The following is a 12,261-nucleotide window of genomic DNA, read 5'->3' on the forward strand; positions in this document are numbered from 1 at the left end:
AGCCGAAACCTGTTGTCCCAATAGCGTCGCAGGTAATCCAAGGGACATCTTACCGTACAGTCATGGAATTTCAGCCGAATAAGCCGAATGGAGGGGGACCCCCCAGGGAATAAAAAAGGGCATACAGTCACTTCCGAATATGTCCAAAGTAGTAGTGTCGCGAAATCCAACGTGAACGAAAATAGTGAACGGATCAAAGTTACCAACCAAAACGCGGAAAGGGAAGCAAACATCCGAATTTGCCCAGAGGCCAGTGTTATCTCCAACAAGGGCGATATGTCTTATGCGGAGATATTCGAAAACGCCAAAGCTGATCCCCAAAGGACGTAAGTGGAAATTTCAACAGAATCCGAAGAATGCATAAAGGGGATCTCCTGCTCAAGCTTAGAAGTTTAAGTCAAACACTCATTTAAGTAGAATACCCCAGTACGTGGCCAAGAATATGAGATCTACATACAGTGTTAGGATCTCGATGAAGTGACAGTTAAGTCTTTTAGGGTTTTACGTGAGCACCTGACTGGAAGACTTAATCTCACGGTCTTCTTAGGACACGGATTGATTTTGTGACTACAATCAGAGCCCCGCTGTGACAAGCAACAACGATACCAGTCTACACCAAGTACATGGGCTTAGCATTCATACTGGATGCAAGACCTACCTAAATCTCTACCGAACTAAGGAGTACAGCACCCGTGTTGAAACGCAACACTACGCCGAGGCCCAAAGGTCTCTTCTCGCTTGAGTATCACCACAACTCCCATGAAGCACCCACTAGGGGGCCAACCGCAAACTACCGAGCTGTATTCACATACAACGGGAGTTCACTCGAAGTATGAGTGTTCAGGGGCTATCCCGGTTCCCATGGTACCAGTATACCCCTGGTAAGGTTACGTGACCAAATTGCCACTCCAGATGAGTTCCCGTGCAGACTCGGGTCTGATCGCCCTGAATAGGCCTTTGGAGCATTCGCCTACTGCATCACGGCCGGCAAATCAAAGTGAGTACAGCGTCTCCCGATGCCACCACTATGGAGGTTCTCCTCGGTCACTTGGTTTTGGTTTGGCCGACAGGGTTGCCGCCCCGTCTTCCTCACCGCCACCTCTGAGCACCAACGATGAAGTGACATCGAAAGGTGAAATTTTCGCACCCTTGAAGAAACAATTCAAGTTAGAAAAATTTGCGGAGGTGCCTATGGCAGAAGTTGTTGACGGCCGGAAAAATTACCATTGGATTGGTAGTCTGCCGTTTAGGAGAATAGATCTCACTGAAGAGGTGCTTTAAATGCCTAATGTTTGGACACTACACTGGATTGATTCGATCAATGCAGAAAGTGTGGTGGGAAAGGCCATATTGCCAGCGGGTGCAATAGGCAAGCAAAGGAAAGGAGGGGTGGGATGGACGCATATTGCCGGAAGTGATAAAGGCCCGGAATCCGGCAAGGCGGCTGCAATGAGAAAATGTGTTTTGATCAAATAAATCTCAGTCATTGCAGTGTCGCTAAGGATTTACTTGATGAATATTGCCATTATAAATGAACCTTCTAAAAACCATCACGGTAGTGTACAGATTGATTAGTGGAGCGGAAATATGGGCGTGCGGTCGACAAACCATACAATGTACTAAGAATTAGACATCCAGTAGAATTGTGTCAGCGAAAATAGATCGCGAATACTTTTACAGCTGGTAGGCCCCACTAAGTCTCACACTGTCAGAATTCGAGGAAATGAGTCCAAAAATGTGCCCCTGAGTGGGTTAGCAGAGAAGCAAATGCAAGGCATTTTCGCAGTTGGATATTGTCCAGGCTAACGGAGATGTAAATACCTTTTGGAAGGGAGGGTCTACTCCAATCCTAGACCTAACCTTTGCCAGCGATGATTACATTCACGTCGACCACCCGGCGATCCTCTTTGGAAATGAGGGAGCTACAGAGGACCAAAGATATTAGGCTGGTCTGCAGAAGCTTTGTTTGGTGTGTGTATGTCCAACGAGATATTTCCAGCAGCATAGAAGCGTCAAAAGAAAGAAATGCTGCCTAAAGTCGCTAAATTGGTGAACTGGGTGAACTATCCTTCTACAGGCTTATATGTTTTTTGGACACTGTGGGAAAATGCTAGAGCGAATTACTTAGAATAGAAAGCTGCCTATTGGCGAGAGCCATGGAGGCATTACAAATAGACAGTATGGGTTTTGTAGAGTCAGATCCACCATTGATGCCATCAAATTGGATACTAGTTTGGTCGCAGATGCAACTCATGGAAAGCGCAGTACCGACAAATATTGCGTGCTGCTGACCTTGGACGTCAGAAATGTTTTCAGTTTGACTAATCGCCATCTAATACGCATTTCACGAGAGCTCTACATGACATCGATGACGGACTCCAGGAGTACTTTGTCTCCGCGAGTAACCCACAGAGCTCCGCACTAAGCTTCCTGTTATAGAATATCATGTAGCACGGAGTAATTCATTTTCCCGTCCCGTAGGGAGCCACGGTGTGAGTTACGCTGACGACATAGCAGTGGTTGTGGTCGCAAAGCATCTCGAGGATGCTGAGTTATGCTTATTTGGAGCAATTAGTGCTGTTAAGAGTTAGTTGGAAAGTTGTGGTTTGACACTTCTTCTTCTTTTCCTTCAGCATTTATCCCTTACATAAGGGGGGTCGGCTCGTCATGATCGGTTGCGCCATTTCGTTTTGTCAAAAGCCTGATCAGGATGCAATCGCGAGGCTTTCAAATTCCCATCTCGCGTATGAAGTCAGTCGCTTACCATCGACTTTGTTGTTCAGACTAATCTTGGCGAGCGAATTTTCGTTATTGCAAATTACGTGTCTATACTATCGAAGACGCCTCTCTCGCAATTTTTCCACGGCCCATCCCATATCGATCGCGGATATCCTCATTTCAGATGTGATCAAAGCATGTCACGCTATTAGTAAGGGAAGCAATTTCACAACGAAGTTCTCCATTGGCTGATATGATTGACCCGAGATATTTAAGTCGCTCAGTTCTGGGCTGGTCACTGCCACTGACAGTGATTGTGTGTTTCTTGGGGATCGGTCGAAAAAAATTCATATTCAGGACGGATACAAGTAATAGCACAATATAAATATTTAGGGTATACATATAGAATAAATATTATTGGGTGCAGGCATAATGTATTTTATATTGCCTGTACCATAGTTGTAGACATATTCTTATCTTAAGATAATAACAGGACCTTGTTCGAAGAACGCATCTTGTTTTGTAACATGTGTGAACGGGCCTGATAATAAAAATGGTACAAGCATAATGTTATTTATATTGCTTGTACCCTATTTCGTAAGAAATGTGTCTTCATTAATGAAGACACTTTGACCTGCGCATTGTAAAATGCAATATGGACATGTGCGCGACACATGATAAAGATAAGATAATGTTTACAAGATAGGTTACTTTGTAAGAAATAGTGTAAGTAGTCTTTAGTCTAAATTTGGAATTTAATATAGAATGGTCATACGATCCTTCCCAAACGGACTCAAAGTGAATTTTATTTTAATTGGCGCCCAACGTGGTTTGAACCACAATCTTTAATCCTTGTATAAGGAGTCGGTATTAATTTCGTAAAAAAGTGTGTGAAAATTTAGTTATATAAATGTTCACGATCGTGCGAATTTAAAACGAAACAATAATCGAGTGAAGCGGCTGGCAGCGGAGTTTTCAGACGTACCTACATATTGCAACAAGTGACTGTGACTGGGTGAACGAGATATCTAATCAAAGCGTATCGAATCAACTGGTGGCGTGTGTCTAACTTGCAAACAGATATGAATATCTGTACGAGTATTATGTATGTACAATTAATTTAAAAACATCCTAATATATTAAATTGAGAAATTTAAGCTTAAAAAGGGCCTATTACAGGGTTAACCGAATCGACAGTTTAAATTTTTTAAATCTCTTAGAAAAAAAGTAATAGAAATGTCTTTATCTGCCGAAGCTATTTCGAATATGATTGAAAGGGTTAACCTTTCATTAGCTGTTCAGCTTAGGAAGGAATTTCAAGACGCAATTGCGGAATTGAAATCTCAGCCAGGTCCGTCAACTCAAGGGAGTGACATTCACAGTGTTGTTTCTCAGTTAAGGCAGGAATTTCATTCTACCATACAGGAACTGCGAGCGTCAGCACCACCTGTTGAAAAACAGAGTGATATTAATGTGGTTGTTTCGCAATTAAGGGAAGAATTTCAGTCTTCTTTGCAGCAACTGAAGACACCAGGTCCTTCTGTACAGAGGTATGAGGAAATTGCCATCACAAGTAGGGTTGTTGGTGGTAATATGAGGCTTGACTTACCAAAATCAATGCACGAGTTTAGCGGTGTTATGGATAAGTATCCATCATGGCGACAGTCAGCCAAAGCTGCAATAAAGCCGTATCAACCATATGTTGGTTCTGACATATATTATCAAGCTGTTGCTATTATCCGCAACAAAATAACTGGTTCTGCTGATATGGTTTTATCGTCGTTCAGTACACCACTGAATTTTGACGCTATATTGGCTAGATTGGACCATACGTATTCCGATAAGAGACCACTGTATTTACTCGAGCAGGAATTGTCTACTCTTAGACAAGGTCGTTTTTCTATTCCACAATTTTATGATATGGTAGAAAAACAATTGACTTTAATAACCAATAAAGCTATTATGCAATATGGTGATGAAAGCGTAGTTTTGAAATCCTTGAATGAAAAGTATAGAGACGACGCATTGCGTATTTTCATTTCTGGTATTAAAAGACCTATCGGTGATACTCTCTTTGCGAGTCAACCAAAGGATTTACCATCTGCCTTGGCTCTCGCACAGGAACTAGAGTCTAACAGACAACGCTATAATTTCGCCGCTGCTTTTGCTAATTCGAACTCTGATAGGGAACATACGAGTAATTTGGGTAAAAGTCCACATTATAAAGTGGTTAACAAAACTACCCGAGATGAAGCTCAATCTCCACCTGAACCAATGGATGTAGATCCATCAACGTCTCGATTTAGACAAAATTCGGGAAAAAATAATAATTTTCGTTCGAAATCATCAAACAATAATTTTTCAAAAAGACATCAATTGAACACATTCCGGGTAGAGAAATTAAAGGATAGTTCTGTTGTAGACATTTTACAATCAAAAGCATGTCTTCCATACGTTCAACACACTTTGTTAAACGGTGAGAAAATTAAACTTCTTTTGGACACAGGTGCCGAAAGAAACTATGTGAAAAATCTTCCATTTCTAGTTGGTGTATCTAAATTAAAAACCGATGAATTTGATGTACATTCCATTCATGGGGAAACACGTATCACCGCGAAATGTCAGATAAGCATTATGGGACGTACTTCTGATTTTTATGTATTGTCTGAAATAAATGATATGGATGGAATTATAGGTTACAGATTTCTAAAGGAAATCAATGCAATGATTGATGTCACTGGTAGTAAACTTTATTATATAGGTGGAATTCAAGAGGTTTTTCCTTCTAATAGCACACAAATAAATCTCCTACAGGATTTAGATTACAATTCTATTCCTGAGGAAGGTGTAGACGGGTTTAAGAAAATCGTTACGGAAAATAAAAAAGCATTTGCTGATCCAAATGAAGCATTGCCTTATAATACTAACATTGTGGCTACGATTAAAACTACCACTGACGAAGCAATATATTCAAGGAGTTACCCATACCAGATGACGGCAACTAAATTTGTAAATTCTGAGGTTGAAACTATGCTACGTGATGGTATAATCAGAAAGAGTTCTTCTCCTTATAATAACCCAATTTGGGTAGTTAATAAAAAGGGTGTAGATGAAATGGGAAATCCTAAACTACGTCTGGTAATTGACTTTCGAAAACTAAATGCGAAAACTGTTTCGGATAAATATCCTATTCCAGATACTTCAGTTATATTGTCGAATTTAGGAAAATCCAAGTATTATTCTACTTTAGATTTAAAGTCAGGTTTTCATCAAATCTTGTTGTCAGAAAAAGATCGTAAGAAAACGGCGTTTTCCGTTAATAATGGCAAATACGAATATTGTCGAATGCCATTTGGTCTGAAAAATGCTCCGAGTATCTTTCAGAGAGCGATCGATGATGTATTAAGGGACGACATAGGAGTCCGTTGCCACGTCTACATTGATGACGTTATAATTTTTTCTTCCGATATTCAGAGTCATTTAAAAGATATTGAAATAGTAATAAAAAAGCTTCGAGATGCGAATATGCGCATTTCATTGGGAAAATGTAATTTTTTCAAAACGCAACTCGAGTTCTTGGGTTTCGTTGTATCTGAAAATGGTTTAAAAACTGCAGATAGCAAAGTAAGTGCTATTCTTAATTTCAAAGAGCCAACTACTATTAAGGGCCTTAGATCCTTCTTAGGATTATCGGGTTACTATCGACGGTTTATACGTGATTATGCAAAAATTGCAAAACCTTTGACTCAATTATTGCGAGGAGAAAATGGTAATGTTAGTGCAAAAAAGTCAGAAAAAAAGAAAATTACATTGTTGAAGGATGCTCAAGATGCCTTCAACAAGTTAAAGCAGATTTTAGTATCAGAGGACGTTACTTTACGTTTTCCGGATTTCAGCAGACCATTCGAGCTCACAACTGATGCCTCATCGGTAGCAATTGGTGCTGTGTTATCTCAGGACAAACATCCGATTACTTTCGTATCACGAACGCTTAGTGCGACTGAGCAAAACTATGCGACCAATGAGAGAGAAATGCTTGCCATAGTATGGGCATTGCAGTCTCTTAGAAATTATCTCTATGGAGTAAACAATCTTCACATTTATACCGACCATCAACCACTAACATTCGCGATATCTGATCGAAATCCTAACACCAAGCTAAAGCGTTGGAAAAGCTTTATCGAAGAATTCACACCGACTTTTCATTATAAGCCTGGGTCTCAAAATGTTGTCGCAGACGCGCTATCTCGCCAGTATATTCAGAATCTTACTGGAAATGGTGAATCTAGCGGAAATTGCTATAACAGTGAGGTATCCCTATCTCACGTCATAAGGACAGTGTCAACGCCTATAAATTGCTTTAAAAGTCAGATTATTCTTTCGGTGGGCAAGGATCTAAAAGTAACAACAATTAGATTGTTTAATGGGTACCTACGTCACGAAATTGATTTTTCGAACACCAAAAGTCTATATTCAAAGTTAAAGGAGATAGTTGACGCGAAGGTAGTTAATGGACTCCACTGTTCTTTGGAAATTCTTGGAAAAATACAGAATGATATTATCAATCTGTTTCCCTCGGTTCGTTTTAAGCATACCGAAAAGATTGTGATGGATTTAATAAATGAAAATGATCAGCTGGAAACTATTGCAATGGAACACAATAGAGCGCATCGTTCAGCGAAGGAGAACTATGACCAAATTCTGGATACATACTTTTTTCCTGGACTTCGTAAGGAAATAAAAAAATTCGTTAGTAATTGTAAAATTTGCGTAGAGTCTAAATACCAAAGACATCCGAAAAGGCAAATTATGAAGTGTACGCCATTACCCAAATATCCTGGTGAAATCCTGCATATGGATATTTACAGTACTCAGAATAACTACTTCCTTACGTGCATAGACAAATTTTCAAAATATGCTCTAGTGGAACAAATTGATTCACGTTCAATTGTAGATATTAAAATTCCTCTTACGAAAATAATTGGTTTCTTCAAAAATCCGAAAACATTAGTTACGGATAATGAGCCATCACTCTGTTCAAATGTTATACAATCCCTTATTAGGGACCACTTTGGTATGTCTCACCATAAAGTTCCAGCTATGCACAGTACAAGCAATGGACAAGTCGAGAGATTCCATTCAACTCTAGCAGAAATATCGAGAGCGATAAAAAAGGATATGCAACTAACAGATCTTAGTGAAATTATCCAATTAGCGTTAATAAAGTATAACAATTCTATACACTCTGTAACAAAAGCAAGACCTATTGACTTACTTTGGAACATCTCTGATTCAAATAAACTTAATACGGACAAACTTTTGTTAAATGCCCAAAAAGCTCAAAATAATTATCACAACAAAAAAAGGGTCAATAGAAAATTTAAAAAGGGGCAAGAAATATTTGTCAAAAGGAATAAACGTTGTGGGAATAAGCTTTCGAATAAGTATGATAGGAAAAATGTGCAGAAAGATTTAGGTACTGCGGTACTAGTAGATGGTAAAGAGGTGCACAAAGATAATATTCGTTAATGTTTCTCTATCCAGATTAACATTGGTCACCACCGTCGCCGGTAAAATCTTTGACTATAGTTCATCTAATAATATATCATTACGAAAAGGGGACGTGGGACTGTACGAAGATTATATATACCTTATCCATAATATAAATTTAACTGAATTTGAAAGTATAATAGGAGATATTAGTGATTTAAGAAAAATGTTTTCAATATCGGAACAGAAGGAATCACTGGACGCAGATGCGAATGAAATGTCTAGATTATTGTCGTCTCTAAAGCTTCGTGAACGCAGGCATAGACGATCAATCGACTTCCTTGGTTCTGCTATCAAATTTATTGCTGGTACACCTGATCACGATGACTTTGTTTTGTTAGGAGAACGAGAGTCTAGGCTAGTAGGCACACAAAATCAGCAGGTAGAAGTTAATTCTGAGCTAACTGAGAAAATTAATGAATTGACAGAGCGCATAAATTTAATAAAAAAAGAGTATTATGATATCAGCGAACCAAGATTTCCTGAGTTATTTCAAATTATTACCATTAGAAATCAAAGAGTAATATCCTTATTAACGAACGCTGTCTACTCGGTTACCCTTGCTCAATTAAACATTGTTAATCCTGTCATTTTAACAGACCAAGGGGTCCTCTCAATCGTAAAACAGGAAGAAATGCCCATTACTATAAGTGAATTGACTTCATCTTCTACTGTTAAAATATATATTAGTAATAATGTGTTTAAATATTTAGTTAAAGTACCAAATATAATTACTATTTGTTCTCTCATAGTTATGTACCCTGTAATTCATAACAATACCATATTAGATTTAAGTAATAGGTATGTTGCCGAGTGCAAAAAAAAACACACTGCCACTGGTTAATTGTAAGGACGGTAAGGGCAAAGCAGTCTGCAAGCACGATCGTTTTGATAAATGCCTTGCAATGATCTTCAATGGAAACGTCGCAACGTGTAAAACGGTCACTTCATATCACATCTCACCAATCGAAAGGGTTGATGATGATACATTGATCATTAATGATGCAACAGCCACAATAGTAGAGAAAAATCACTCGGTGACTGTTACGGGTACATTCCTCGTACAGTTTGAAGAGGATATTCTCGTCAACGACACACTGTACAAAGTTACAGGTAAGGTGTCATCAGTGGTTCCGCAAATTTCAAAGCAGTTCCAGCTTAATGTGTCAGCACATTCGACACAGCTGACATTGCCGTACCTGCATAAGATACATCTCCGCAATTTGGAGAAGATCCGACAATTTGATGCCGACAAAGTCAACAACAATGAGTATGCATGGTATGCATTTGTCCTCGTCGTGGCAACAGTGATTCCGGCTGGTATCATAGTACTGCGTAGAAAATGCCGTGGTAAGCCGACGATCAGACGACCTAACCGACCTATGAATTTCGACGTCGAAAATGAAATCGAACGTATCGTACGCTACATCGCCGATCACAAACAGATTCGGGACGAATCAGCTTAAGGGGAGGGGTAGTAATAGCACAATATAAATATTTAGGGTATACATATAGAATAAATATTATTGGGTGCAGGCATAATGTATTTTATATTGCCTGTACCATAGTTGTAGACATATTCTTATCTTAAGATAATAACAGGACCTTGTTCGAAGAACGCATCTTGTTTTGTAACATGTGTGAACGGGCCTGATAATAAAAATGGTACAAGCATAATGTTATTTATATTGCTTGTACCCTATTTCGTAAGAAATGTGTCTTCATTAATGAAGACACTTTGACCTGCGCATTGTAAAATGCAATATGGACATGTGCGCGACACATGATAAAAATAAGATAATGTTTACAAGATAGGTTACTTTGTAAGAAATAGTGTAAGTAGTCTTTAGTCTAAATTTGGAATTTAATATAGAATGGTCATACGATCCTTCCCAAACGGACTCAAAGTGAATTTTATTTTAATTTACATGCGCCGAGCTGACGTCGTCCCTGGGTATAATATGGTGTATGGGGCTTCCACGGGCATGGTGTGAGTCGGGGTTGATTTTTGTGGGTAAAAATTCCATATGATCGCGTGTCCAGGCTAGTGTTTTTCGAAGACTTCCACCTCCTCAAGGAAAAAAACTAACAAAGAAGACAGACTGACAATGAATCAGTTTTAATAGGGTTATGTTTTCAGCAGAATCTTAAAAAAGAGAGGTAAGTTTCATCGATATCAACTGGAGGAATAGGAATAGTACTCAGTAACCCAGTAAGGAAATTTTCTGATAGAGTTCGAAGAAAAAATGGTAGATGTTTGCCGCAACTTCCTTTTATTTTGTCTGTGTCCCATTCGCCAGTAGGGTCGGCTTGTCGTGATCAGTTACGCCACTTTGTTCTGTCAACGGCTTTACCTGAATACAGTGGTGAGGCTTTCAAATCCCCATCCAACGTATCAATCATCGTCATTTCGGCCGGCCTTCCGGCAGCTTAACATCGACTTCATCGATGTTCACACCAATCTTGGCAAGTGCGTTTTCGTTAGCGCGAATTCCAAGTCCAAACCATGGAAGATGCTTCCTTCGGAATTTTTCCACGATCGGTACAACCCGATACCCCTAGCGGGTGAATGACACTGGGGATTTGAGCCAGTTGTTGATACGCTGATCACAAAGAAAGTCAGTTGTGGAACACCACTTCATCTAGGTTGCGCTTTCATAACGCAGTTCTCCATTAGCAGATATCAAAGACGCGGATATTTAGATCACTCAGTTCTAGGCAGATCACTGCCAATGACAATAATAGTGTCTGCTTTATGGGGTTCGGCCGACTGAAATTCTGTTTCATTCAGATTCAGTTTGAGACCTTGTTGCATGAGGCGATCGTTTCATTTTTGTACAAGTTACGTGTGATTATCCTCTATTTAGACGCTACGAAAACATCATCTGCATCAAGCACGTGTAACAGTGTCTATAACAAGAACGAAGAGGAGCGGGGATAGGGCGCTTCATTGATGAACATCGACAGAGACACGAAATACTTTGAACTTTACTTTTCGCAAGAGTTCTTCTGACACTAGGTGCTATTGTAAAGCATACCAGATGAGTGTGCCTCTAGAGTTACGCTGCTTATTTGAAGCCACATAATTTGGTAAAATTTAAGTTTTGCGAGGTTCCATGTTACAATATGAGAAGCGGCTATGTTCCTTCAGGTATTAGATATTACGTTATCTTTTGGATCCACTCCCATTAGCCTGGAAACCTATTTTGAAGAGAATCATCAAGTATGGAAGTTTCTGTAGTTTTTTGGAAGCTTCGCAGTTAATATTCCACTTATTTCTAAAAATCTGCTATTTACTCTATATTTTAGATACACTTCCTGTGGAGTAGCTTCCTGTTTCTACAATGCTGGGTCAGGGCTACCAGACTTTATCGTTTCGCACATAGCACTTGCTGTAGCCTAAAAACTACAACTATTACAAAGTAATTTTCACTATACATTTCAGTTGAATCAAATATCAATCTGTTATGACGTTAACAAAGTTCATCATAATAATCCAACTTAAGAAGGGGGGTCCTTTTGTTTTCAGTAACTGTATTTGCTAACATATAGTTTTAACTTCATAGATTACTATGATTGAACAAATTGGAAGCAGAGACGATTGTGCTTAGAAATATCTCGGCCTTCAGAATCATCATCATACAGATAGCGGCATCATGGTTACTATCAGTTCACTCATTTACAGTTGGAAAGAACCCCTTGTGTTCCAATTAATATTCGAAAACTGCTAAAAGTGCCGTCAAAATAAACAGCATGGAATTCATTTGAATTAATTCATTCAATTTCAAGAGCATAGTCCACTTGTTTAACAAACATCCCGCACCACAGACAATATATAATATTCCTCCTTGTCCATATTGCATTATAATGACCCTTCGTCTGGCCTAGAAAACTACTATTTTAGGGATTTCACTGTTGCGGGCCACTTTACACATTACTTTCCGTGTGTTCCCGAAATGCGGGCTACAATACAATTTTTCTCAGCTACTTTGG

The 12,261-nt window shown here is 39.2% G+C and overlaps 1 protein-coding gene across 1 annotated transcript; it reads left to right on the top strand.

Moving 5' to 3' along the window:
* The first annotated feature begins 3,954 nt into the window (after window positions 1-3,954).
* On the top strand, window positions 3,955-5,941 carry LOC119646504. Its single transcript, XM_038046963.1, has 3 exons — window positions 3,955-5,012; window positions 5,088-5,856; window positions 5,915-5,941. Exons 1-3 carry the CDS (start codon window positions 3,955-3,957, stop codon window positions 5,939-5,941), a joined length of 1,854 nt encoding a protein of 617 aa, XP_037902891.1.
* Window positions 5,942-12,261: the final 6,320 nt, after the last annotated feature.

The sequence above is a fragment of the Hermetia illucens genome, chromosome 1, assembly GCF_905115235.1.
Source record: "Hermetia illucens chromosome 1, iHerIll2.2.curated.20191125, whole genome shotgun sequence".
Classification (NCBI taxonomy): Eukaryota; Metazoa; Arthropoda; class Insecta; order Diptera; family Stratiomyidae; genus Hermetia; species Hermetia illucens.

Coding starts and splice junctions, on each gene's coding strand:
- LOC119646504 (XM_038046963.1), top strand. CDS start 3,955: ATGTCTTTATCTGCCGAAGCTATTTCGAATATGATTGAAAGGGTTAAC. Junction 5,013..5,087: donor ATGGATGTAGATCCATCAAC/GTCTCGATTTAG, acceptor TTTTTCAAAAAG/ACATCAATTGAACACATTCC. Junction 5,857..5,914: donor GAAATCCTAAACTACGTCTG/GTAATTGACTTT, acceptor ATCCTATTCCAG/ATACTTCAGTTATATTGTCG.